This window comes from Rhipicephalus microplus, chromosome 5 (assembly GCF_043290135.1).
Source record: "Rhipicephalus microplus isolate Deutch F79 chromosome 5, USDA_Rmic, whole genome shotgun sequence".
Lineage (NCBI taxonomy): Eukaryota > Metazoa > Arthropoda > Arachnida > Ixodida > Ixodidae > Rhipicephalus > Rhipicephalus microplus.
This window is the reverse complement of record NC_134704.1, coordinates 13,017,507-13,044,746: the sequence shown is the minus strand read 5'-3', so window position 1 is coordinate 13,044,746 and position 27,240 is coordinate 13,017,507. Positions and strand designations below refer to the sequence as shown.

At 45.7% G+C, this 27,240-nt stretch overlaps 3 protein-coding genes across 3 annotated transcripts in view; 2 read left to right on the top strand and 1 right to left on the bottom strand.

The window, feature by feature from the left end:
* Ocrl (Oculocerebrorenal syndrome of Lowe) overlaps window positions 1–7,767 on the top strand; it is a 42,717-nt gene extending 34,950 nt beyond the window's left edge. Inside the window, exons 13-21 of the mRNA XM_037426161.2 lie at window positions 261–329; window positions 399–495; window positions 1,447–1,571; window positions 3,166–3,276; window positions 3,857–3,958; window positions 5,476–5,560; window positions 5,682–5,809; window positions 6,977–7,091; window positions 7,595–7,767. Coding sequence (XP_037282058.2) covers window positions 261–329; window positions 399–495; window positions 1,447–1,571; window positions 3,166–3,276; window positions 3,857–3,958; window positions 5,476–5,560; window positions 5,682–5,809; window positions 6,977–7,091; window positions 7,595–7,743 — 981 coding nt within the window. The 3' untranslated portion in view covers window positions 7,744–7,767. The remainder of the gene's footprint in view (window positions 1–260; window positions 330–398; window positions 496–1,446; window positions 1,572–3,165; window positions 3,277–3,856; window positions 3,959–5,475; window positions 5,561–5,681; window positions 5,810–6,976; window positions 7,092–7,594) is intronic.
* Noc3 (Nucleolar complex protein 3) lies at window positions 7,740–10,473 on the bottom strand. Its single transcript, XM_037426162.2, has 2 exons — window positions 9,398–10,473; window positions 7,740–8,818 (listed from the first exon to the last, which is right to left on the bottom strand). The coding sequence occupies exons 1-2, from the start codon at window positions 10,367–10,369 to the stop codon at window positions 7,769–7,771; spliced, it is 2,022 nt and encodes a 673-aa protein (XP_037282059.2). The 5' UTR covers window positions 10,370–10,473; the 3' UTR covers window positions 7,740–7,768.
* A 5,107-nt stretch (window positions 10,474–15,580) lies between these two features.
* The window catches only part of LOC119175005 (uncharacterized), a 58,353-nt gene continuing 46,693 nt past the window's right edge, over window positions 15,581–27,240 (top strand). The window contains exon 1 of the mRNA XM_037426166.2: window positions 15,581–15,712. The gene's annotated coding sequence lies outside the window, so the exon portion shown is untranslated. The remainder of the gene's footprint in view (window positions 15,713–27,240) is intronic.

Below are 27,240 nucleotides of genomic sequence, written 5' to 3'. Positions count from 1 at the left end.
TTAGTAAATTTGTATGAAATTCTTGCACCAAACCAGCAAATTTCCACATCCAAACATTGTAAAATATTTAAATTTCATGATCATATCTTGCAGTGCTGATCTGTGGCATTGCAAAGTAGTGCTCTGATTACTTAAGCCTGTAATTGTTTTCTGCTTGTGCTGATAGAATTCATCAAACGAACACAGCGTAGTGTTGATTGCCATGAGAGTGAAGCATAGCGCCATCAATATCTACTTTTTGCTTCTGAAATGTTCCACAGGTGCAGTTTGAAAAGCTGCACTTTATGGAAAGCCAAGTGCAAACCCTCACCGTTGCCAATACTGGTCAGGTAGGTAATCTCACTTATTTCGCCGTACACAACAGGTAAATTGGTTGACAATCCTTTTGTCTCGCACAGGTTCCAGTAGAGTTTTGCTTCCGCCCAAAGTTGGACAATGGCCGCTACTGCAAGGAGTGGCTGAGGGCCATTCCAGCATCAGGAGCCATCAAGCCAGGCATGATTCCTGCTGTGCTATTTGTATGATTGTTCTCATAGGAGAGGTGCCCTGCAACATTGCATACTCATTCAACTTCAGTGCAGCTTGTGCTGCCCTCGAGCTGCATCTAGTAGCTTGAAAAAGCACCTTTGTTTGCAGGCATGTGTTGTTTTGTTGGGCTCACCTGTCTCAACTGACATTGATTTTGGCAGTATTCTCTGCGTATTGAAACGTATGAGTCGTACGAGCAACATGTTTGCAAGAAATTGCGCATGACACTTCAAAAATATTTTGCAGAGATATATTGTATGACAACCAACTTCTGGAACTTTCTATTTAGGAAAAGCTGCAATGAGCAGTTGGAGGAAATGTATTTTTTTTAGAGCTGTACTTCTGGTGATGATGATGACCATACCAATGATATGAAAAACTGTTGCACTGTAGAGGGAATTATTGCAAAAATTCATTCCATCCACCAGCTGACAGTTCATGAAGAACTGTCAGAACGTCTGTTCAGGAAGTGTGTCAGAACTGTCCATGACAGAGCACAGATGAGGGAATGTGCGTGCACAGAGACCAACATTCAATGTGCACACTCTGTGCTAAGAGGAAGTTCAGCGTTTTTTTTTTTTTGCCACCAAATTTAGATACAGCTGGCTGCTGTATATAATTTGAATTATTGAAGACCAGGGCACAGAAAATAAGTACAATAGATTTTGTGCCATACACAAGGGGTGTTCTGTACTGGATGGGATACAGAAGAGTGAGACAAGTGCAGCACTTTTCTGTTGCCTGGATATATTTGTTGTGCGATCATCGGGAAAGTAAGCTATAACTTGGTGATGGGCCCACACTTTGCATGCTTGTTAGCGCATATTGGAGTTGTTCCGAATAGTATGTCAGCATCATGTTTCTAATTGGTGCATTTAAAAAGTTTTTTTGCTAATTTGTGCATTTTTTCCTCAACAGGGGAGACATGCCAGGTGTCTCTAGAATTGTGCGTGGACAAGCGAACTGCGTGGCAGTTGAACAGTGCCTCAGACACTCTTGAAGACATCTTAGTGCTTCACCTAGAGCGTGGGAAAGACATCTTTATATCCTTTCACATACTTTTCCATTGTCCTTAGGGTGAACTGGCCATTTTGTATGTGAAATAAACATTGTAACTTAAGAAGCAATTTTCGATTATCACAAACAAGCACATAACGCGACTGTGTAGCAATGGGCTGTGCTTCTCAGGTGCAGCTATTCTTAACAACAGTTGGTGTTTCTTGTTGCAGTTGTTATAATAATAATAATAATAATAATAATAATAATAATAATGACTTTATTTCGCATCAAAGATACATGATGCAAGAGACCTACAGAAAAAGCTGGCGTGATGCCAGCTTGACAAGGCCGCAGGCCCCCCTTCCCCCTCCCCGAACACATCGCAGCAGCGGTAACACTTTCATAAAAACATTCGGGATCATACGCGTAAAATAAACAGGTCTATGACAAGAAAGAAATCATCACTGTACATGTGTGATAAAACGAAACGTCTAATGCTTAAACAACAACAACAAAAAATCTATTTCAAAAGATGCAAAAAATGTTGGCGTATTTGCCTTAAAAAAAAAAAGGAAGCATTTGCGTAATACATCCGAGCGAAGCATACAAACATGTATACGACAAAAATGAGCAATCAACACTGTACAGGTGTAACATATTGGTACATATAATGCTATGAACAAATAATTTCAACATATAGTGAAAATACATAGTAAAATATATAGTAAAATAACATATAGTGAGCTCTCTTGCATTTTGTAATTAGTTGAAATATACATGGTTCTCTCTTATTGACATTGACAGGCTGGATGTCCTGGTGCTTAATGCATAGAGAACTTGAGTGTAGGCGTGTTTGAATACTATGAGCACCTTGAGTATTGAAACGAATATTATGGTATTCGAATTCGCTTCAACACGAGTTGAAAGTCCTCGAAATTTTAATTTTTCATAATAAACTAATAAACATAACCCCTTGTAAAGGTGGTTTCACTGCTGTAGAGGAGTGCTGTACTGTGAATACACCTATCCAAGTGAAAACAGCATTGCTGCAAAGTGCCACTTCAAGATTAAATGAACATATTATCCTCACATTGATTCATCATTTCTTAAGTTTAAAAGCTTGTTATATCAGCTTATATGCTCTATGTATACCAAATTTTAAAATATAATGTATTTTACAGGCCATCACTTGCAGTCTACTGAAAGTAATTGTGATATGTACCATTCAATGTTGCTTCCACTTCCATTGAATAAAAAACAATGACATTTGCACATGCCTTGTTTCAATTTAAAGATATTCTACAACTTAGTCAAGTTACAAAAATATGCAAATTTTCTTTAATAATATGTGATGTATACTATTATAGTTTGATTTGAAGTCATTAGACCAAATCACTATTCGCTTTGAACCTGGCATTTCATGTTCGTACATGCATACTTGAAAGAGATCTCACATTAGTTTTATGGAAACACATTTTTGTGCAGCCTTGCCGATTTTTTCCTCAGCCTGTGGGACGTTGTACCCCACATATCAATGAATTTTACCTCAGCCAACTTGCCCGCACAGCTCCTAATATTTGCACAAAAACTGCATCATGTATGGGTAAATGTTTGTTTTCCTTGACTGTCTGTAATCACGTGACTGTGTCCGGAGAGTATGAGCCAAGTTGCTATGGTTGCTCTTTGGAAGCATTGGCACGTATACCTTGCCCTGTACGGGAGCTGGGCAGAGAACAGCTGCTCAAGGTGGTCAGTACCTACTTATCTGTATGGTTTATTTACTTGATTTATTTACAGATACTGTGATTCCCATAGGGGATCTTAGCAGGGTGGAAATACAACATACATATTGTAGGACAAATGCAGGCAACAAAACAAAGCATGGTGGAGTACATCACTTAAAAAAAATATATATATATATATATCAGTTATGCGAACGTACACATTGTTTATGCTGTTGCACGTACAAACACAGCATGTATGCAAAACATCAACTAAATAAATTAAAACTCGGAAGAAAAAAAAATAGGTACAAAATAGTATTATGAAGCAGGTCGTATTGCAGATTGGAATATAATTAACAGATGTTTGCAGTAAATGAAGAAAGTGAAGGTTGAGGAACTTCAGCATTAGTCGGGTGATAGCATTTAGTCACACTCCTTGGAAAGAAGGAAAAAAGAAGAAATATTTAACATGCTGCAATCGCTAAATAGCCTGTGTACTATATCTACAAGTCATTGTACTTAGGTGAATATTGCATTCCAGATTAATATCTATAAGGTTTAATGACATATGCACTTGGTGATTTGTGTTATGATGGCTTTTGCAGGAGCGGAGCCCCTGCGAAGAGGGTCTCCTGGCAGTGCCTTTTGAGGTGCCCAAAGAGCTCTGGCTTCTGGTCGACCACCTCCACAAGTACGGGCTCACCCAGGTGAGCTCAGGAGAGAAGGCTGCAGGCGTTTTAGTCTGTATAGCACCTAGCAGAGTATTCCGTTTAAATAATACAAACATTTAGGGGCAGCTCCATTAGTCTCCTTCAATTGCAACTCATTTACCTCCCCAACACAGCACAATTTAAATCGGTTGATCACCAGTCCCACCCATGGCACAAGAAAACCTGCTTCATGGCAGCTTTTAGGGCACACATTTTTCCAGTGCACACCGCACATTTTTTAGCTAGTGTGTCCTGCCCTTAGCATGTTATTCATGAGCCATTGGAGTATAATTTAACCTTGTGCACTTTATTGTAAAGTTACAAGTTTTAAAGATACTACTTCACAGTCATGACTATTGAGACAAAAGCACAATAGTGTCAACCGTATGTCAATTCATTCTCCGCTTCGTCTCCGTCTGCTTTACACTATACCAGTTCTCAAGTAATGCATCAACTTGCTCAGTAACAAGTTCTGTTGTATAAAAATCCAATGCACCTTTAGGGTCTTGACCAGGGAAAGAAAGTGCATAATGCACTCAACACTCAGTATAATGGACCTGCATACAACACACTTTTGGATACAGCAGACCATGTCTCAGCCTATGTTTGGTCTGTGTATTAAATTTATGGAGTGAAGTTTCATTAATTTATTACAGTAATGGCACTTGCTCATTAATTATAATTCACACTGCAGTTTTGTTATTAACTGCTGCTGGTGATTGTCTTTCATAACCATGCCTTCAAATGTATTCAGCATGTGTCGGCAGAACTAGCCTGCCCCTTACTGCTGAGCAAAATCGAAAGCCACGCGACGACGTGCACGAAGTTTGAATATTGAATATTACAGACTTTTGATAATACGGACTCATTTTGCCACATTATTATGGTCCGTAGTTACGAGAGTAGACAGTTAAAAAAAATTATATAGAATCGTACTAATGAAATTACACTGCATACATTTCATTGGCGTTATCTTTATCAGCAATTCGCTTCCGCAGTTAACAAATATAAATGGAAGTGTGTGGTCACAGCTGAATGTGATTACTGCTATAGCCAAATTATTTTCTCCTGTTATTCCATCTTAACATGGCTTTAAGCCCATGCATAATACACAATTGCTCAAAGTCACAATATCTCAGCATCAAGTCTCTGTTGCATAATGCACACAATGAGCAAGCAAGCATGCAAATTAGCTGAAAGTGAAAGCCTTTAAGGGGTCTGTTATGACTGGGCAGCTAAATATGGCATGCTCGGCAAATTATTTTTTTTTCTGCAAACTGCTGCATGGTAGTTGCCAACCAATTATCCAACCCACTGGTGTGCTTTGAAGATAGTAATCATTAGGCATGGTTACAATTATAATTTCAATGTATGTATGTGTGCTATTTGACATGCAGTAATGTAGAAACAAAGAAAACATTTCAGAACTTATTTTTAGAAGTTGATTTGTCCCCCAAAATCAGTTACTTGTCAGGTACTGCTTATGCTGATTATTTTTTATTCTTGTTTCCCAGGATGACCTGTTTCAGCAATCTGGTCTCAGCTGGGAACTGCACCTAATAAGAGATGCCCTCGATGCACGCCTGGATGGCCACTTGCGTATCCTTATATGTTTAGATATAATTACTACGTATATTGGTGGCGACAATTCTTGAATTATGTCTTGGCGTCTTTCAGTTTTTGAGTGGATGAACATTCCTTAGCGTCATGCACACCTCAGCTGGCAGTGTACACTCCATGGCCGAGGCACTCCTGCTGTTTCTGGACTCCCTGCCCGAGCCAGTGGTTCCATATGCCTGCTACCAGCGTTGCCTTGATTGCTCAAACAATTTCATTCTTTCTAAACAAGTAGGTCACAGTGAACAGTTCTTGAGGTTAGAGGCATGCTTAAAGGAGCATCGGCACAAAATGTTGAAGGTGCAATAACTTTTGAAATAGATTAGTGTGGACGTTCACATCTACAATATATCAATGGCTAATATAGCCTATAACATGCCTAATATCAATTTTCAAGTGTGTGTCATGCAGCTGTATGTGAAAGCAAGCTGCTAGAGGCACAACATTGGCATCAACCTGTTTTGCAAAAAAGGAACCACCACCAACGTCTCGAGTTCGGGCTTGCTGCCACGGTCCTTGCATGCGCTCTCTGCCACTGTTGTCAACACAGTGCTCATATGCACACAATGTGCATTGTTAGTGCATAAATGTTTAGTGCACTCATTTGGTCAGCTGTTTTTAAAAACAAGTCTTGCTAAGTTCTGCCTCTCTCTGAAACCAAAACTGTGACTGTGCGCTATAAAAATATCACAACGGTTGCTGGACTTTAGCAAATGAGGTTCCCAGCTGTGACGAGTCATTGGCTACCAATTGCAACAGAAAAAACAAGATATAAAATTTTATACCACTATTCTTTTATTGTGTAAAATAAAGCACAAAGCAGGTACAAATAGTACTTAGTGTTAGCCATTAACAAACATTTTGCAAACGATGTCATACTGACTATACCATTGTGCCGCTGAGTGCAATGTTACAAGTTTGATTCCCGGCTGCGGCAGCTACTTTCTAATAAACTTTGAAAGCAAAAACTTTTGTGCAATGTACCCAAGGCAATAGTGAATTAAACTTGAACCCATTACTAGCGTTTTTATTTAGTCTATGGGCTGCCTTGGGAAGTTGACCATACGTCTAATTTATTCAAGAATAGCATTCATGGCATCATTAAAATTGTAATAAACAGTTCTTCATTTAACATTTACCTTTATAGCCCACAAATTTACGCTGCTTTTATGTTATCAATTTCAACAGCGTAAGGTACACGTTGTAATGCTGTAAGAGTTATTGAATGAAGTTAATGCACAAACAATAAGGTTTCCAAAAAACAAAAATCATTTTATATTTGTATTGGACTTCCATCTAGTTTTGAATTAAATAAATCAAACCAATGGATATTGGTAGTGCATATAGCTTGCACTTTTTACTGGTACTACTATCTCACCGGACCACATATCTGTGCAGGTTGTTTCTCAAATGGTGCCAGAAGTGCACAAGCACACATTCCTCTACCTGGTCTGCTTCCTGAAAGAGCTACTCGCACACACCGCAGAAAACAAGCTGGATGCCAAGCTTCTGGGTAGGTCTGCACAAACAGTGGCTGTCAAACTGGCAGCCACCTAATAGGTGTACTTGGAACAGTGTCTTCGTAAGGAGCTCACTTGGGTCGTTATGGTGCCAAGGCAAGTGTAAGCCCATGCAAGGATGCTTGTTAAGGTTGCTCCCATTTTCACATTAATTGGAAAGTGCTTTTAGACTCGTTTATGACTGGCAGGTACAGCAGGGAACAAGTGAGTAGCCTTGCAAGACATAAATGCAATAGTTTCTCAGGGTTCTTTGGTAATGAGCAGCTTTTGAGGAATAGCTTTGTTTCCACTTACTTTAGGACAAATGAAGGAGTTCTTCCCTGCCTGAAGACTGAATTTTGTCATTAAAGTGACCACTGAAGTGAACATACTTTTCTCTACCTTAGTTTAATTTAAATCGAGTCCCTTGTGTGAGCATCGTAGACTGTGACTATATGCAAGACTGAGATATAAATACTAACTTGATTATAACATCCCTCTCTTTATTTTTTTGCAGCGAATGTATTTGGCCCTGTTCTCTTGAGGCCCAAAGGCCAGCACTCAACAGAACTCGGCTCATCCTCATGGGACGCACGGCGAGACACTGATGAACGCAAGAGCGCAGCATTTATCTATCATTTTCTCATGAATGACTACACAGATTAAACACAGTACACAATTGTACCTTTATTTATTGTCTTTTGTTGTGCACAGCACCTTTAGCAAGCCTTCGGTTCTGTTTCTGAACCATGTCTTTTTTAACTCCATGCTTTTTGTTAGCCTTCGACCCACATGCGGAGAATGCCACAAGTGGATCAGTGCGCTTGCCTGCCACACGAACAGGATCGAGGCTGGCAAGCGCCGGTGGAATTCGATTGGACGAGGCTACTGCCTTGGCAACAGCAGCTGTCGAGGGGTCGTAATGCTTTCTTAGCACGTGCAGCTCCCAAAGTGGTGCACAACCAGCATGGTCAGGGTCTCCAAGCATTGGGCGAAATATTGTCTGAGTGTCCGCTACCTCCAACAGTCCATGCAACCGCGGTTCGCTTCTCAACAGTGTGCCGAGCGACAGGGTCAGGCCAAGTGAGTTAGCGTGATTGAGACACAGTGTCGCAAACCGTTTGCACAAAGCCTTGAGCCGGTACACCGACAGACTTCGGCAGCGGTTCACCACCATCATCCGCCAACAAAGCAGCAGCGTCCGAGCACTTGCGGGAGGGCTTTCTAACAAACACCGGAACAGTGCGACATAGAATCGCTGGGGGTCGACTGTGAGGGCTTGGCCTTGCCCTGACAAGAGTGCAAATGCCGCTTGCAAGCAGCATGGTGCGTCTCTGGAGCCTAGCAAGTTCAGCAGGGTGCCTAGCGCATCTAGAATGTCCTCCAGGAAGTCGAGATTGACCAGGTGTGCATATTGAGCGAGACCTTTGAATACTGGACGAAGCAGAGGCTTCAATTCTGGCCTTTGAGGCACCTGTTTAAGAACGTGGGCGTATGTCCAAAGAAGTTGCTGCAGTATTTCTCCTTGGAGGCGATCCTTACGGACATCACTTTCCTGTGCCTCAGTCTCGCGAAGCTGAGATTCCAGACGACGCATGCGCTTGTGCTGTCGGTGCTCCTTGCGGGACATTTTCCGCAGACCCTCGCGCACTTTCTTCAGGTCAATATTGTGGCCCTGGTCTGCTGCCTTGGGCTCCCGCAGACGCAGCGACAGGAATGGCTCCAGAACGCGGGGGTGCACCTGCAGCGCATGTTGAATTCAAAAAAGTTACACAGAGTTCTGTACAGTAATTTGCAGTTACAGAGACTTAGACTAAAACAACCTGGGAGATAATTAAGGTGTGCCACTTATATGATGGAAAAATGTTTCGTTAGTTCTGCAGTTGTTCTCACAAGAAATAACTTTTGCTTATGGAGAACCGACTACTCACTTTGTTAAATCTTAAGCACAAAAGTAATTCCGAATTAAATGGTCCCTCCCTAATAACTACTTTTTGGGGCGCTTTATGGAGGAAATGTCATCAAAATTCTTTCCCTGCATTCCCCGAAATAGTGCACCCAAAAGGCCACGTCTTCACAGAGTCTGAGTATCATAAATGACAACATTATGCACTGGACGATTGTGTTGGAGGTAAGTTGCACGCTAATTAAAGCCACGAAGCATAGGCGACATTTCCCATACATCGCATGAGAGGCCAGTGGCATACCAAGAAAATTTCTTGAGGGGAAAGGTCAACCATACTTATGTTCTCGCAAAATTGAAAAACAAAAAAAAAGCCCAGGGGTGACTAGCTATGCGGAGACAGCTTGCAACACTTGCCTGAAGACCCCTGGCCTTTAGAAGTGCCCTGGTACGTTTGACAGCATCCAACGTGCTCTCTCCCAGCCGGTCCTGGCGGTACAACAGGCGGAGTGCCTGACACGCTGTCAGCGACATCTTGTCGTCGGAGCTTCCCAGGCAATGGACGGCCAATTCGATAAGCTGTCCGCGCAGATTGAAGTGGGGATGGGCCAACAGCAGACCACACACACAGCGAGCCGCTACTTGGGCCAGTGCCGTTGAAAGACGGAGACGCAGAACGCTTTGGGCAGACTTGAGCCTTTTCAGATGTCGCGCCAATATCTTCCGCAAGCAGCCAACGTACTGGCCGTAATAGCGCAGCAAGGCCTCCTCGTAACCTATCAAGGCTCTCGTCTCTTTCTTGAGCTTCTGCTTCGGTCCGCTACCGTGCGCAGTAGGTGCAGTGATGGCGTAGCCCGGCACGACATCCTTGAAGACTTCGAGCAGCGTAAGTGCTGCCAGCCTCTGCACGATGTGGGAAATGCCGGGCGCTCCGTTGCGAAGTAAGGCGATGAGCTCCTTAAAGTGACCCACTTTATCTTGTGGGTCTTCTACGATCGCACTGGCCATAGATCCAATCTGCTGCTTGACTTGCTGGAGCTGCCGATACTTGTCGGAGAGCGACCTGACTGCTGTGCGAGGAGTTTTGTCTTCGGGCGACTCTTCTGCGACTGGCGGTGTTTCGTGCACTTCATCGATGTCTTCTCCCGAAGCAGATCCGTCATCAGCTTCGTCGGATTGTACGGGTGAATCGTCCTTTCTGTTGAGGACCTCAGTTTTTTTAATGACGCCGTGTCTCGTTTTAACGGGAAGGAGCACACGCACGCTTTGCCTGTCGTTGGCCATGCTTCGGCGGGGGACCTTCTCGAAAGCCGGCTCGTCATCGTTGTCTGCAGCGCGCCGTCGCTTGTTTGGCCGACCTCTACGCCACTGCTTTCTACGCACATCCATCGTGAAGCACACGGAGTTTCATAAACGGCTGACAAAAACACATGTAATCCCAATCAAACTACCATGCGTTAACCGGCATGCACACGTTTGTCATGATGATGATGATAGTTCTTGGAATACCGGCGCACACAAAAACGAAATTGCACAATGCTTCTTACGTAAACAAATTAAAATATTTCTCAGAATATATTTTTAGTTTTTTTCTTAAAGAAAGCAAAAAAAACAAGATTTAATTTTTTGAGGTCAAGTTTTTAATGTGCTAAAGTTAGCGAAAGCAATTGTAAGTGGCGCAACTTAGTGTTGCAATAAATGAGCTCATATTTTTGTTTTTTTTAAATTAACGCATTAAGTTTATTTATTGAATTAAAAACAATAACTAAGTAACCTCTCAGCACATGCATGGTAACCTCGCCTTCGAGATTTTAAAACGTTATAAACCACGGAGGAAGGAAAAGGTAAGGAGAGGCCCTGACGTCACTCGTTGTGAAGCCACGATGAAGCCGGAAGTCGGCCATATTGAGTAGGCAAATTTTCCTTTCTTGTTTACATATGAATGTGAAGCAGAAGGCGCGACTCCCTCTCTGGCTCGGAAAGCACGTGGGCTGCGCAGCGCGTGTGTCGTGACGATCCGAAACTAATGGAACTGGGCTCATCACTCAGAGCCAGCGGGACACCTTCAGCGAAATCGCTTCGTCCGAGTAATAACAAAGAGTAACAGCTCGCTGACAACGAAGCAACTACGAAAGAACGCGCGCTAGATGCACTGACAACGGCGAGTGCTTTCACGTCATTAATTCAGCAACTGTACAGACAACACAATCGGTCGTGCGCCTTCTACGGTTGCATTCCGCCACGCGACTGACGCAGCGTCCTGCCACTGTGTCCGTGTTCCGCGTGAAACTCACCTGCGTCAGCATTCTGCGACCGTGGTGACTTTGAGCACGGTGCTAGTGACAGTTGAACGTGGTTGCTGTTACGTTGAGATTACATGCAATGCTGGTGGAGAGTGTACCAAGCGGAACAGAAAATGTGTTTTAATACGCACATGCAAGTTGTTACTGTACACACACACAACACGAAACTACGTATGTGCACATGGTCCTCACGGCGTCTTGCTGGGCTCAACAGCGTCGTCCGTTGTCACAAGCAGGAGCACTGCTCAACCGTCACTGACCTGCAAGGCGTTCGTCGTCATTCAGCTTCGTCATGGTGCCCAACGCCATTTCGCTGAACACTAACTGCTTCATCCGCGTCATCCGCCGCACGACACATGGATATGCACTTGTTCTACGCACTGTTGGAACCCCGTGATAGACAAAGAGATTTGTAAACGTTGCTAAGAGTAATGTAACAGCTAGACGAACACTGCGTAACCAATAACGCGGCGCAGAGCACAGATATTGTCCGCCACGGCTCAGCACGAGACCTGGGGAGGCACACATTCCGCCGCCAGCCGCGGCCGCTCACTGCTAGACCAGCTTCACTGCGCAACACGTAACCATAACAACGCCGCCATTGTGCCTACTGACTATGGCCGCCATGATGTCATTTCTGCCACATTTTTTACGCCCTGCGCCGGCTGGGCTGGGCATGCCCTCTCCTTACCTTTTTCCTTCCTCCGTGTTATAAACCGTAGAGTTTCATACATTGTTTATTTTTAATTTCACAAATTGGTCATGTTTTAATGCTCATGTTAGTTTTATACATGAAACGTACCAATGCGCTATCTCTGGGACTATTTTACAAAAAAAAAAATGTTGACAACAAGCACAGTTTTTGAAAGCAACAAGAGATGTCAGCACATTAAAAAGAATAATATTACGGGCACAGCGCGGCAAGTTTAAGTATCACCATGATAACTCGATAGAGCCGTGTTCACTGGTTAGTACGGGCTCATAAAACTTTAAAATAAAGTATAATTTTTTTACCGTGCGGTCCTGATGTTGCGCAGTCCTGATGAAATCGACCCAAATCGTACCGAAGATGGTCTTATCACTAGCAACTGCACTGCTAGCGCGTTTGAACAGCCTGACTACGGCGGTGCACCACAGTCACAACCAATGGTCACAACCATGGACCACGAATCATTAAGGAGAGGAACAGCGCTGGCACATGCGCCTCGATGGCCTCGATTAAGCCTGATTAAGCCATGACACGGCGCAAGCGCCCCCAGCGCAGCCTCTGACGAGTCGTCTATGCGCCAAATCGCGCCCTCGGCAGTATAGGCGTGCGCACAAGCACGGCCACTCTGGGACCGCTATTATGTCAATATATGGGGCTGACTTTGCGCCCCCCCCCCCCTCTCTTAAGAAAATGGGGCAACCCTCCTTGCCCCCCCCCCCCTTTCCTCGCACGCCTATGGTTATACGATACGTTCTCTCAATTGGACCATATACACGAAATATTAAATGGGAACTGCCTCCTACAAAGTTTTGCCATGCAGCCACCCACCGGTTCTTTGTCTCGCATGACTAAGTGCGCGATCAGCTGATTTTACTTCACTTGGAATGAAGGAAAGAAGTTTGCTCGTTTCCTCTGTTAGAACAAACAGAGAGGTGCCATGAGAACTTGTGTGTTTCCGAGTGCGCAAGCTGAGATAACAGCGTGTAGCCGACCAGTACGAAATCTTGATAGGCTAAACGCGAAGTGCTGACATTGTGCACGAGTTTTCAATATAAGTGCCGAGGAGCAAATATCAGCTTAGGCTTAGAAGACCACTCGCCCGTCTTTGACCGCGTGGTGGTATGGGCCCTCTAATAAGGGAAGCGTTATACGTCTGCCGATATTTTTATTATGCAGGTATATGTGCAATCATTGTTCAATGTGCTTGGTTATGACCACACACGTTTATGACTATAGTGGTGGTTGGTGATCGCTGATGTTCAGTAGCGTAGCAAGGAACTTTTTCTTTTCCGGGGGGAAGGGGTTTCACGTATGTTCGTGTGTTTGTGTGTGCAAGATTTGCATTATGCAAGGTTGAAAATTTTCGGGGGTGGGGGGATTGAAACAGGAGCGTAGGTAGAAACTTTTCTACGGTGGTGCACCTTCTTTGTATCAAGTAGAGGCCGGGAAAGCAGATGTGCTCGACTGAAAATTTGAGGGCGGGGAGCACAGTCTGGTACGCTACTCCCTGGCTACGCCACTGATTTGAACCCTCCCGCCCCCCACCTGGACAAGCCAATGCTGACGCATTAGAAAAACTTGAGTCTGCGCTAGTTGGTGTTTATTGTTGGAACGCGAGTGCGCGCGGGCAAGAAAAACAACCATGCAACATGAATCCCAACTCAATCTTAACGGGCTATTTCGTGTGTGTTTTTTTTTTTTCCTTCTCAAAAAGTTTCGACGTGGTCAGCTTGGTTGGACGAGTTCCTGTTCTTTCCTTTGTCCCGTCATAGTTTTAGGCTTAGAAGTGCATACAGTGGGGCTAGTTGGTGTGACATTGCGAAGTGAAACGATGCACTGCATAGATGAACAGCATGTCGAATGACTGCAGCTAAATTTAAACGTAGGCGAGAAGGAAAGAAACACGAGGACAATGTTTTTTTTTCTTCGTGCGTACGTTTCAATTTAGCTGCAACCATTCGACTTGCAAGATCACCAACTAGCCCATATGCCAAGCATTCTAATAGATGAACAAACGACGTGCGAGCTCTTGTCAGTAATTCTCCTCGCCCTTTCCTTCCCCGCGTGGTGAGGGAGTTCACTAGGCGAGAGGAGAAACGGGTAGGAGAGGACTGCAGCTCTCTCAAGGCTGATCATGTTCGTGGATATCTGAAGTGGTTCTAAGAGGGAAAAGCAGAGAAAAGTGAGCTCCGTAACTGTCTGCATCAGGGTGCGACACCTCAACAGTAGCTCACAAGGAATGGGGTGAGGAGAGATTAAAAGAATAGGATGAAAGATATATATATAGAGAGAGAAAGATGCGCTGCGACAGCGAGCGAGGGCATATCGAGGGATAGGAGATATATGAAAAACGGAAACACGGTCACAGGAGTCCGAGGACGGGGCACCACTTGCGAGAGCTCTTGTCGGCGTCGAGAGATGGCATAGGGCAAGTCCAGTAGGCCAGAGCTACGCTGTCGTCGGAGATCGGCGTCAGGAGATGACGTAGGGCGAGCCCAGTCGGCCAGAGCTACGCTGACGTCGGAGATCGCGAGGGCACAACCGGTCGCGCATTTGTAATCTGCAGTAGGCTCAACGCATGGCAACCGCAGCGGCGCGCTATTGGTCACACTCTCGCAGGGACGCCGCCGCGACGTGCGCCTAGCAACGGCCGCCGCACCTCATGACGAAATACTCTCGTTCTCGGAGTGCGCCAACCGGTCGGCACGAAATCCAGCAAGTGAGAGTGGATATCTTGACAACCGTCTATCTCGCTTGCTGGATTCCGTGCTGAACGGTCGTGTCGTTCACGATCTCTAGGCGCCGGCGTAGCTCTCGCCCATCGACCCACTGTCCGCGATGCCGTGTGGCTCTTGCCAATTTGTGCCCCGTCCTGGAACTCCTTCGACCATGTCCACAACTTGCTTTTTCTCTCAAACTTTATTTTTCTCTCTATCGCTTTCAATTCCTCCCTTGTGAGCGCTACTGCTGAGCTGTCGCTCTCAGCTGCAGACAGTTGCGAGGCTCACTTTTCTTTATTTTCTCCTTCTTTAAAATCACTACGCCCCCCCCCCCCCCCCCAACCTTGCCAACAAGAGACGGAGACAGCGAAGGCAATAACACAGCCCTTGGTGTTGCATTCCAGAACTGCACATTCACTACCCACATTTAACCCTAAAGCCGGGGACCAAGGGCAGGCCGTTTTGAGCATCATGTCATCGATTCATTCTCATTTTCGTTGACGCCTTCCTTATCCCCGCCATCCTGCTTTCCCTAATTAACTGACACCTCGGCATGAAGACTCCCTAAGCATTTCTTTATCCTGTAAGGTTGGGAATACAGTTTGTCGTATTCAGTGCATCTCACACAAGCATGACATCCGGTGGCATGGCGCCTCTTCACAGACAAAGACACGTCTTCAGCCACCATCGATCTAAGTACGAGCAAATGAAATGAACGGACTCAGAAATGGTATGTCAGACAGGCTGTCTTCTCTTCCTCTCTCTCACACGCTTCCTTGTGGCGGCGTTCTGCCGATGCCTGTCACATGACCTCGGGCCGGCCGCAGCTGTTGCAGTTCCGAGGGAACGCGCGCGCCACCGCGTCCCTGCCGCTTCGACGCAGCAGCCGCAGGGCAAAGAGCCGCGCGCTACGAACATTCTGACACAAGAGGCGAAAGCGTGTCCACGACGCAGCGACCAGAACCGACTCCTCCTGCCGAATCATGGTGGCCTGTTCAAGGTGAGAGTTGTGGAGAAGTGCGGCGTTAACCCAGTGTGCCTATCTACTCCGTCCGATTCGATGCTATACAGCTCACAACTTTTTCATCGCTGTTGTTTCCGCTGTCGCCAAGAGTTTTTCGGCCATGTCACAGCACCTGTCGAACTAACCTCTTTGTATTTCCCATTACTGAGCCAAATGTCAGTACGCTTAATTTGGCGATTGTTCGCCGGGAAGCGCACCTGCCGGCCGTTGTGTGCCCGTGCGTACAAATCTATAATGGCCTCATTCAACGTTACCTTTTATAGTAGTTCGCTTGCCTCATAACTAGCGCGAGTAAGTATATCCGCTGATGTACAGACGATGGATTTCAGAAACTGCGCTCACCATATCGGTATTGGAGGAGCGTTGTATAGTAACTGCACTAAGGCACGTCGGAATAGGACAAATCTAATGTGCACTTTATGCAACGAAAAAAAACAACAAAAAGAATACTAATGTCTTCAAACTCGCGCAGCTTCACCGTTATTTCAAAGAACAACAGTTTTATTTTAGTTTTATTCGAGACCATCGTGCATATACATGAAAGTGTTTTTTTTTTTTGAGACATGACATTTCTATGCATTCTATGTACTGCTGTCGGTTGGCCGCACGAGATAGCTTCCAAAAGCGCGGAAGGTCACTCGCGACCTTCCCAGGAAGATGGCATGCAGCTGCTCGCGTAGCCTTCATTTTTTTAGTCTTTTTTATCTGATTTCTAAAATATAAACCACTCAAACATTCATGTACATTGAATCTGTTATTTCATGCAGTGTCCCTGTGTGTTTCTATTCATTTATGCGTATAAAACGTAATTACAGCGCCAAATTTAGAAGCAGACATGTATACGAATAAAATTAGAGTGAAGCCTTGAAAAAATCGACTGACTATACAGTTTTAAGTTCGATGTTTTCAGCCGCAGTAGATTAGTGTGGAAGCCGAAATGCCACCGTTTTTAACGCCATCACTATACGGTATTTCTATCCATATAAATACGAACAGCCCCACTCACATTTGAATGTTATTGAACGTTTCCATCTTGAAGCATTTCCCATAATGCTTGAGGACTAAGTGGAAGTTGAAATTCAGTGTTTTATTATTAGGCATCAGCGGATTACACGCGATGATAATTTGAAGATTGCCCCACCGTGGTGGTCTAGTGACTAAGGTACTCGGCTGCTGACCCGCAGGTCGCGGGATCGAATCCCGGCTGCGGCTGCTGCATGCATTTCCGATGGAGGCGGAAATGTTGTATGCCCGTGTGCTCAGATTTGGGTGCGCGTTAAAGAAGCCCAGGTGGTCGAAATTTTCGGAGCCCTCCACTACGGCGTCTCTCATAATCATATGGTGGTTTTGGGACGTTAGGCCCCACATATCAATCGATAATTTGAAGATTCATGGAACCGCACAAGTTTCACATCATGAACACAGCTTCCATTAATTCAAGGGTATACGCCCATAGACGCTCACATCATAATTGTCGAGATTGCAACAACGCATTGTTCGAGGGGTATAGTGCGTTTTCGAAACACCGCAAGGACATGAAAAGTTTCTCGTGGTTTGCAGGGCAGAATGAAATACATGGAAGTCGCAGATATTTCCAAATTTACGGCCTTTCAAATTATGTGCACAATATAACCTTCATTTCCCCAATATTTTCGCTCGTTTTGCACCCGTGCTCACTAAATGCGTGTCTTATATATGGATATGCACTATTCATCTTTATCGATCGATTTGTGGGGTTTAACGTCCCAAAACCACCATATGATTATGAGAGACGCCGTAGTGGAGGGCTCCGGAAATTTTGACCACCTGGGGTTCTTTAACGTGCACCCAAATCTGAGCACACGGGACTATTCATCTTTAGCATATATCATAATGCACAAGTGGCATTTCGAGTAGCGTTGTATAGCATGACGTGCCGGAATAAAATGTTGCTCGAAGTGAGGAGCTCAGAGCGTTTTGTAATATACTGATGGCGCGCGCTGGCACTTTGCACCTTGATTGTCTAAGTGCAAACAATTTAGGGCAACCAAAATGTTCGATTGATAGAAAATTCCGTAAGCCACATTATCTATAAGTTCCATAACTTTAATGTTGCAACACACATGCGTGACGCGAGGCATAAAATTCTTGTAACAGGCTCTGAACTATAGCTGATAACCACTAATATTGCTTGTGCTCTCATTAACTTGTTGAAGCAAACTATTGCCATCTATACGAGCGGGAAGTGGTCACTAACTCAAGTTAAACTTTATGCTCAACTTGTTAGTTTACGTGTGACGTACGTCTCGTGTTGCTTTATGTACATGCCAAAGCGCACAGCTGGCCGAGCTTCTTTATCTCTTAACGTTTTTTTCTTCTTTTTCCCTCTCTTATCTTAGTTTCCTTTATTTCGTTTTGGTGTGCGTTTTTGTATATTTCTTTATCTCCTTATATATCTTTTTACCTTTGATTGTTTCTTTTCTCTCCATTTCTTCCTCTCTTTGATTATCTCGTTGTATACCCTTCCCTTTTTCAATAGTTCTCATTCTTACTATGCTATGATCCCCTCCTTTTTCTCCTCCTCAACCTCACTTCTAGATATTCAAGGGGTGACCGTGCTCGCCCTCGGATGGTAGGTATACGCGGGTGCGAATCCCGCCTCGCCAAGATAATCTTTTCATTGAAGATTTCCATATCTCTTTCCTTCTCTCTTCTGTATTCGTTCTTTTCCCATCAGAGTCATTGCATTCCACGGCCCACGTGTTCTGTGAGCGATGAAGAAGAAGAGAGCACGTTCCCGTGATGATTGTTACGCGCCATGCTTCTAGTCAAAAAAAAAAAAGAAGAAGAGGAATTAAGCCATCGAACACAGCCTGTTTGCCAGGCTTTGGAATCGACGTGTCGTGTTACCCAAAGTGAAGCGAAAGTCTTTGGACTTTATTGCGCGTTGGAAACCGAAGTTGCACAACATTTTAAAAGACTACTCACTGCTTGACCAATGCCCTGCAGTGGGTGTGAGCTCCAGTATAGAAGGCGAACAAGAATTTAGATGGCAAACGAAGTTTTAGGTTGGGTTAGGTTAGCTAAGGTTAGGTTAGGTTAGGTTATGTTAGAGCTACAGAGAATGTAGCTCTACTTTTACTGCAAGCAGTTGGGTTTCAACTTCTTTGTGAACCATCACGTTGATGCCTTCCAACGACAACAATAAACGCCAGTGAAAGCACGCATAAGTTCATCGCGTAACAGACCAGGATAGAGACGAATGCAGTGGCGCTTATGATAACGACAATAGCGATTCCTTCTTCCATTAGTTCTCTGTCTTTTTTTACGTTGGTATACTTTTTTTTCTTTTATGAACGTTCAACCAAATCACCTAATTCTGAAATTTTTTTCGCAACGCGTTAGAGAGAATTCAGCAAGCAATATTGTTACGAGTAACTTCTTTAATGATCTATTTACAGCGCACAGAACTCGACGAGTAAGATGGCGCCAGATTAGCATCCAACGGAAAAACCCACTTCGTCCTCCTCTTTCTTGCAGCCGTGTTTAGCCGCATTTTCGTATCATAACCCCCGGCGGTAGAAGCACCGTCCCGGTGCTAAATTTACGCAGATGATGTCGAAGGGGGGTAATAGGGCTTTAGCCGAGCCACGTGAACGGTGTCGCTCGGAGCTGACGATGACTTTGTGGGATCAGTTGGAACAATCTCGTACGTGACGTCTGTCACTTTGCGAACGATACGGAATGGTCCAGTGTAGGGCGACAACAGTTTTTCCGACAGTCCCACACGCCGAGTAGGTGACCAGAGGAGCACGAGAGAACCCGGAGAAAAGTGCACGTCCCTATGGTGAGAATTGTAGAGCTGTTGTTGGCGCGCCTGTGAAGCCTGTAGACGGTTACGGGCGACTTGGCGCGCGTGGTCGGCGCGGGCAATGGCTTCACCAGCATATTCAGTGGCCGCAGGTAGTAACGTGTCTAAAGGTAGAGTTGGGTTCCGGCCATATAGTAGGTAGAAGGGCGAATATCCGGCAGTGTTGTAACGAGATGAGTTGTAGGCGAACGTCACATACGGCAAATGAATGTCCCAATCGTGGTGGTCTGGCGCAACGTATTTGGCAAGCATATCGGTTAGGGTCCTGTTAAGGCGCTCCGTGAGGCCATTCGACTGGGGATGGTACGACGTAGTAAATTTGTGCTTGGTATGACAAGACCTCAGGATTTCATGAACGACAGCTGATAAGAACGTGCGACCACGGTCGGTGAGAAGTTGACGGGGAGCACCATGCACTAATATTATGTCGTACAGCAGAAAGTCCGCAACATCGGTAGCGCAGCTGGTCGGGAGTGCTCGTGTGATTGCGTACCGCGTAGCGTAGTCCGTGGCAACAGCAATCCATTTATTTCCGGCTGTGGAGAGTGGAAAAGGGCCCAACAGGTCGAGACCAACTCGGAAGAAAGGCTCGTTGGGAACGTCGATCGGCTGAAGGTAGCCGGCTGGGAGGGCAGACGGCGTTTTGCGACGCTGACAAGGCTCACAAGTGGCGACATAGCGTCGAACAGAGCGGGCAAGTCCAGGCCAAAAAACCCGACGTCGTACTCGATCGTACGTGCGAGAAACGCCCAAATGGCCCGTTATGGGAGCGTCATGGAGTTGATGCAGGACAGAGGAACGCAGGTGCGCTGGGATGACAGGAAGTAAGTCTGATCCGAAGGAATCAAGGTTTCGGCGATATAGGATCCCGTCTTTCACCAAAAACATTCGTACGGACGGGTCGCGTGGCGTTGACTCCAGTTTGTCAATGATGGCTCGTAAAGAAGTATCCCGACGTTGCTCTTCGCCAATGTTTAACAGCTGCGACACGGAAAAAACGTCCGTGATAGCGTCGGTATCGGTTGCTTCGTCAACAGGGTAGCGGGATAAACAATCCGCATCCTGATGTAATCGCCCTGTTTTGTACATTACAGAGAACGTGTACTCTTGAAGGCGTAGAGCCCAACGAGCGAGACGTCCCGTGGGGTCTTTCAGGGAGGCTAGCCAGCAGAGCGCGTGATGATCCGTGACAACACGGAATGAGCGCCCGTACAGGTATGGGCGAAACTTGGCGACTGCCCATACAAGGGCGAGGCACTCGCGCTCCGTGATGGAATAGTTGCGCTCGGCTGGAGATAGTAGTCGACTTGCGTAGGCTATAACACGGTCGTGTCCGCGTTGTTGCTGCAATAGCACAGCTCCTATGCCGTGTCCACTGGCGTCCGTGTGAACCTCGGTTGGGGCTAATGGATCAAAGTGAGCCAAGATTGGTGGCGATGTAAGCAGTGTCGTAAGTTGCGAAAACGATGACGCTTGATCATGGCCCCAGGTAAACGACGCGTCTTTCTTCAAGAGGTCTGTGAGTGGGCGTGCAATGGTCGCAAAGTCCTTAACAAAGCGTCTGAAATACGAGCACAACCCCACAAAACTGCGGACATCCTTTGTGGTCCTCGGACATCCTTTGTGGTCCTCGGGACATCCTTTGTGGTCCTCGGACATCCTTTGTGGTACCCAGCACCTCCACCAATAATGTTACGAGTAACTTCTTTAATGATCTATTTACAGCGCACAGAACTCGACGAGTAAGATGGCGCCAGATTAGCATCCAATGGAAAAACCCACTTCGTCCTCCTCTTTCTTGCAGCCGTGTTTAGCCGCATTTTCGTATCAATATATTTTACTTGCTGCCGGAGGCACGACATGCAGGCTTGAGTTAGGTTTCTTAACGGTATGTAGGATTCCGTCAGTATGACGGCTAGCCAGATATATCTAAATTCAAACTGCAGGACTTAAATGAATGCGGTGACTGTGGGAGACCAGCGCTGGGTAGGTAATGCGCCGAAAAGGGGCACCTGGCGGCGAGTCGCGACACAACTCAGCCACTTGCGCAGACGACCGGCTGCAGTATACCGTATAAAAGTGTTCTGTTAGTATACGGTGTACCTCTGCGAATGCTCGCACTGGCACCGTTCCTGTGCTTGATTTTGGCACGAGCACCCCTTGCACCCGTAGTACTAAAGTATGGTTTACTTCATCCCTCGATATCGCTTCATCTTGAGGATATATACTTTCATAGGTTGGCCTTAGAAAACAGATATAAGCCCTGAAAAGTGAATCGCGGCAATGTGAGAGGCTGGGAAATCCACGCTTTGACTTGCAGGGCAACCACGGAAACTCTGATACTGGTTCCCTATTGCTGTCTGTTGCTATATCCCGGTTCATATTCGTGCCTGCATTTTTGTTTTGGCTCTAGATATTTTTTTGTTTCATTTCGATAATTGGTTCAATTTCATTCACTTCTACCGTTTCCTACGCGCACGTGGCCAGAAATCTTTTTCCACATGACCATGCTGAGCGTCGGGACGGGTTTGATTGCTGGCCTCGGCGTCCAGATTTTGATGAGACCGAAATGCAAAAAAAAAAAAAAGAGAGAGAGAGAAACAGCGTGCTCCTAATTGTTGTCATAAAAACCTCGAATATAGGTCTTTTTTGTGTGTGTATAGCAAGACCGTATTATTTAAAGCAGCGCAAACGACAAGACAAGAAGTGAACACTACGAACGTTGCTTGTTTCTTTCGAATGTGTGTTCAACGTATCTTTTTCCCTCTGTTCAGTGTTTTAAACTGCCCGCTAAGCGATTAACCTCCCTGCTGTAATGCAAGGACACCATTCTGATTCATCGCTTGATATGTGCGACGTGAAACTGTTGAGCGTTGGTCCAGTCATTGACTTTACCCTCCTCTGTTATAACTTTCCTTTTCCCCAGTGCAGTGTAGTCAACCGGGCTCGTCTCTGGTTAACCTACCCCTCGCCTTTTTTTCTTATTCTCTCTCTCTCTCTGCGATAATGTGAAAAGCATAGAAGAGAGATACATGCGATAGCAGATAATCTAATCATGAATAATCATGAAATAAGCACCTTTTTTTTTACTATGCTAATTCTTCTATCATCATCATCATAAATTTCAGACTATCTCTTACGTCTCCTGCAGGACAAAGGCTTCTTTCGATGACCTTCAATTCGCTCTATGCTGCGCGAGTTCAGTGCATTTTATTCCTCCAAACTCCTTTACACCGTCGCTCGGGTTCATTTCCCTTCCCTTTGTATAGAAATTTTTTAGTGCGGAAAATTTTCGGGGGCCGGGCTTCCGTGCTCTGTGATCGTATGCTGTCATCGTCGACAAAACCACATGTAAGTTTGAGTGCCGTCATGTTGGGCTGTTAACCTTTGTGTATGTTTAATAACTAATCTAACAGTGCTACGATGTTTCATGGCCTTATTGATTACATCGGCTTAGCAGCTCGAGATGGCGACGCCCAGGTGTCTTACGGACGGATAATAGTGTACATAACGCGCTCGTGCCAAAGAGGCATTCTCCCCATCTCCCCCTACAATTCTTCGAGCGCCTTGATGGTGATATTGGGTGCGGAGAGCATTAGAAACGCAAGCAAAACCACGCATAAAAATTGAACGTTGAAGAAGTAAGCGAAAAATAAAACGATACACAGCTAGAAAGACAAAAGTAACAAGAAGACTAGAAATAAGTATAAAGAAAAATGTGAGAAAACAGGAACATATGAAAAGAAAGAAAGAGAGGGGAGAACAGATAACCGCCGCCCAGCTCCGCGCTTACCTCAGGCTTAACCCCATTTGTGCTAAGCTGCCTTAACTTTTGTTTTTCTCTGACATTTAACAGTCCTCGCAGCACTCCCCGTTCCGATGAGCTGGAGAGACACCCAAGTGAGGAGCTGTGCTGGCATGGGTAAGCGAAGCTGCGAAGGCGCGTGAAACCGGACGCAAAACGCGCCACATCAGGCGGCTGCATGTCGGCGCTCGCCAAGCGTATAATGTACAGCGGATGTGAAAAAGAAAAAAAAAATGCCGCAGCTGGCGCACCTACCGAGCTCTTTTTCACCGCGCAGCTTTCACGCGTTGCTGATAGAAATCGGCAGAAAAAAATGGCCACAGCGAATGTACGACGTCACACTTCCGAACGTGTTTCGTCACTGTTGTATCGTGCGTCGCGTCCGACGCACGGAGTACACGAGGCCCAGCGCCCGAAGCGCGGGCCGAAAAGTGTTAGAAATCGACTCACACGAGACCAGGGCGGAAACTCCCTTCATGTAGACAACAATCAATAATATATGCACCTGTACAATGCCCCCTAACAGTTTCCAAAACTGGAACCGCAATCGAAGCCCCGACACCACAGTCACGTCCTCCACTAGATGGTGCGCGACTTGAACGCTGAAAACACGCTGTAACGGCCAGGCTTAGCAGTCCAGGAGAGAGAGAGAGAGAGAAACTTTTTATTTCAATCATAGAAAAATGTCGGGTGGAGCTCTCAGTCCGGAACTCCAACAGCCGCTGCTGCGTCCCGGGCCCGCTGAACCAGCGCCCGCTGACCACTCGGGCTTTCATAACGCAGCATGACCTCCCAGTTTATAGGGTAGGAATAGGAGAGGAAATGGAGGTTCGGAAATGTGTCCTGGAAGAATGCATTTGTGAGAGAGTTTTAATTTCTCCGCACGTAAAGGGCGTAATCAGGTTTTTTTTTTTTTTGGGGGGGGGGGGGGGGGTCAATTTGTATACGCGTGCTTGTATGCACAGCCACAAAAACAGTAAACAGTCAGGACTTCACAAACTTGGTTTTCTGAACACTTTCTACTTGATGATGTACAGTTATTCCTGCATGTGTACTCTACGTAGGGGTGCTGTGGATTGAGCGTATTGTATGTTCAGTTTTTGTTTCTCCTTCATAGATGAATGGCCTGTGGCTTGTGTTACCCAGGCTATAGTGACCGCGGAAACTCATGACGATTGGCGAACCTGCCAGGATTACATCTCCTGCCCGTCCAAGTTGGCCTGTCGTGAATATTCCAGGCCGAGGGATGGACATAAGCCAGCTGTTAAGCGTATAACAAGAGACGAGTTTTTCCAACGAATAGGCTTTGCAACAAATTCCCCGCCGCGGTGATCTACTCGGCTGCTGACTCGCAGGTCACGAGATTGAATCTCGGCTGCGGCAGCTGTATTTTCGATGAAGGCGAGAATGCTGTAGGCCCATGTGCTCAGATTTGGGTGCACGTTAAAGAACCCCAGGTGGCCGAAATTTCCGGAGCCCTCCACTACGGCGTCTGTCATAATCATATGGTGTTTTTGTGACGTTAAACCCCCCATATCAAGGCTATGCAACAAGTGCAGATGAAAAGGAACGCGCTGGAAGGATGCGGGAGCTCGCGCAGAAACTCTGCGTGCGCTTCGCGAATGTGACGTCATGGCTCGTTCTCACGTGCAGCCGCCGTGCGTTGACAATTTATCAAAAATACAGTTAACTGTTCGAAAATACGTGAAATCGACTATGTTTATCGAAACAGTCATGTCCTCCCAGTAGATACTGAACAAAGGTGTCGATTTTCATTGCTGTTCTCTTTTACGAAAATTGTAAGAAAGAAGTTGACAGAAAAGAGGCGCGCTCGCAGCTAAGCTGTACTTTGTGTTGATTGCACATATTGCAAAACACGTGTTACTGATAACACTGCCACAGAGTTAAACGAGATAAAACCAGCTACCGCGCTAATAGTCGAGATAGTCTATTCACGTATTTGAGGCGTATGCCATCAACAAATGGAAAAGTATGCATCAGTAAGCCGCCTCTTGACTGATATGCTAGTGTTGCGTCCCCTTGGGCCCCAACCTAACCCCCGTATAACTTGGCTTCCCCAATTCCCCATCTCCTTTCTGAATAATAAAGTTTATTCCTCTTCCTTCTTTACCTCTTTTCTTGTGAAATGTACTATCTCAACTATTAGTGCAGTAGGCAGGGTTATCTTGTATAATATGCAGCAGTGCTATTGATAACACGTGTTTTATTTTGACTTTATATGTGCAATCAACGCAAAAATAAAACTTAGTTGGGAGTGGCCTTTTTCCTGTCAACTTCGTTCTTACAATTTTCGCACGTGGCGCTGCAACCAAAAAAACTGTTCCGAGTACGATTTCGATGTTTTCGTCAGTTTTCCCCCTTTTTTGCTCAGTATCCCTTTAAGTCGGCCAGCTCGCCAGCTATCACTAATTTCCGCAGTCTATAGACAGACACTGACTATCCTGAACAACACAAGCAAACATTCATTACACTGTACACTTATTTGCACATGCAGCAGTAACTAAACATATATCAATCATTAACGCTCGGTCTAAGTATTACTTAGGCACTGTGATAAAAAACAAAAACAAGAGGGTGCCACCGGTCCCGTTAAATATGGAGGCAATTGCCGGGCCAATTCCAAGGGCTGATGTATCGGCCCCCCGAACTGCACCATGAAAGCACGGTCAGTTTAGATGTGGTCTTATTTGGCGCGCCAGCGAACGCTAGCTGTGGTCCAAAGGACGGGTCAGAGCCGAGAGCTGATAACAAAATAAAAATATTTTTTTTTTTCGAATACGGCAGAACAAACAACACAACCACCACGCGCACTTGACAGTAATTCAATACAATGTGTCACCAATCTCAAGATAAAACAACGCGCCACGTAACACAATCACATACACTCAAAACAGCGGGCACAAACAGCATCACGCGCTACCATGCAGTCACATGCATTAACCAACCAAGATTCTTAAAGACAAACGTTCGTAAGACAAATTCATTGTTTGATATGAAATTCATGTTTTGATGCGTCCCAAAACCACCACATGATTGTGAGAGACGCCGCAGTGGAGGGCTTCAGAAATTTTGACCACCTGTGGTTTCGTCAGTCAAATTAAGTCCAAAGTTCTTTGAACAAAGCTAGAATGCTTCTCTACAAAAAAACACTCACTTAAAGTCCAGCGCTGGTTGTCGTTCCGCTGCTCCGGAAGTTCCTCTTCCAGAGAACCTTTCTTCGTACAATGTCCGCACTTCAATAACAAAACTTCTTTGCCGTAACACGTCGGCCACTCACGTGCTGCGACTGCAGAACACGTCTTCGTCCACTGGCGGTAAACACTCTTCTGCTCGTAGCACAAGCCTCCGCATGCTGGCGGAAAGACACTGTTCATCTCCTGCTTTGTCTCTGACGACACAAGCCTTCGCCCGACGGCGGAAAAACTCTCTTCGTCTCCTGATCACCACCATCCGCTGCTCGCTTATATATCTCCCTGGGTTCCAGAAGCTTCGAGGGAGCGCTGCACAGGCAAAGCTGGGAAAGGGCGAAACTTTTCAAGAATTATCCTCTACACGGGACGCAACGAGGGAGTGACTCACGCTTTCATTCTCGAAGCCTCTGCTGTTCGCTCGACAATCGTTGCGAGGAGGTTGGTCAGCGTAGTGACGTTTTCGAGAGGGAGAGGTGGTGTGCCCGAGGAGTCCTTCGATGCTTGTTTCCTTCTTTTACGCTGGCTTCTGGCGCGCCCGAACGGCGCCTGGTATTGTCGCTGTCGCTAGAATTCGAAGGCGCGCGCTTTCTTGGGCGCTCATTTGTGGCAGAGGGGACACTTGAGCTTCGCCTTTAGG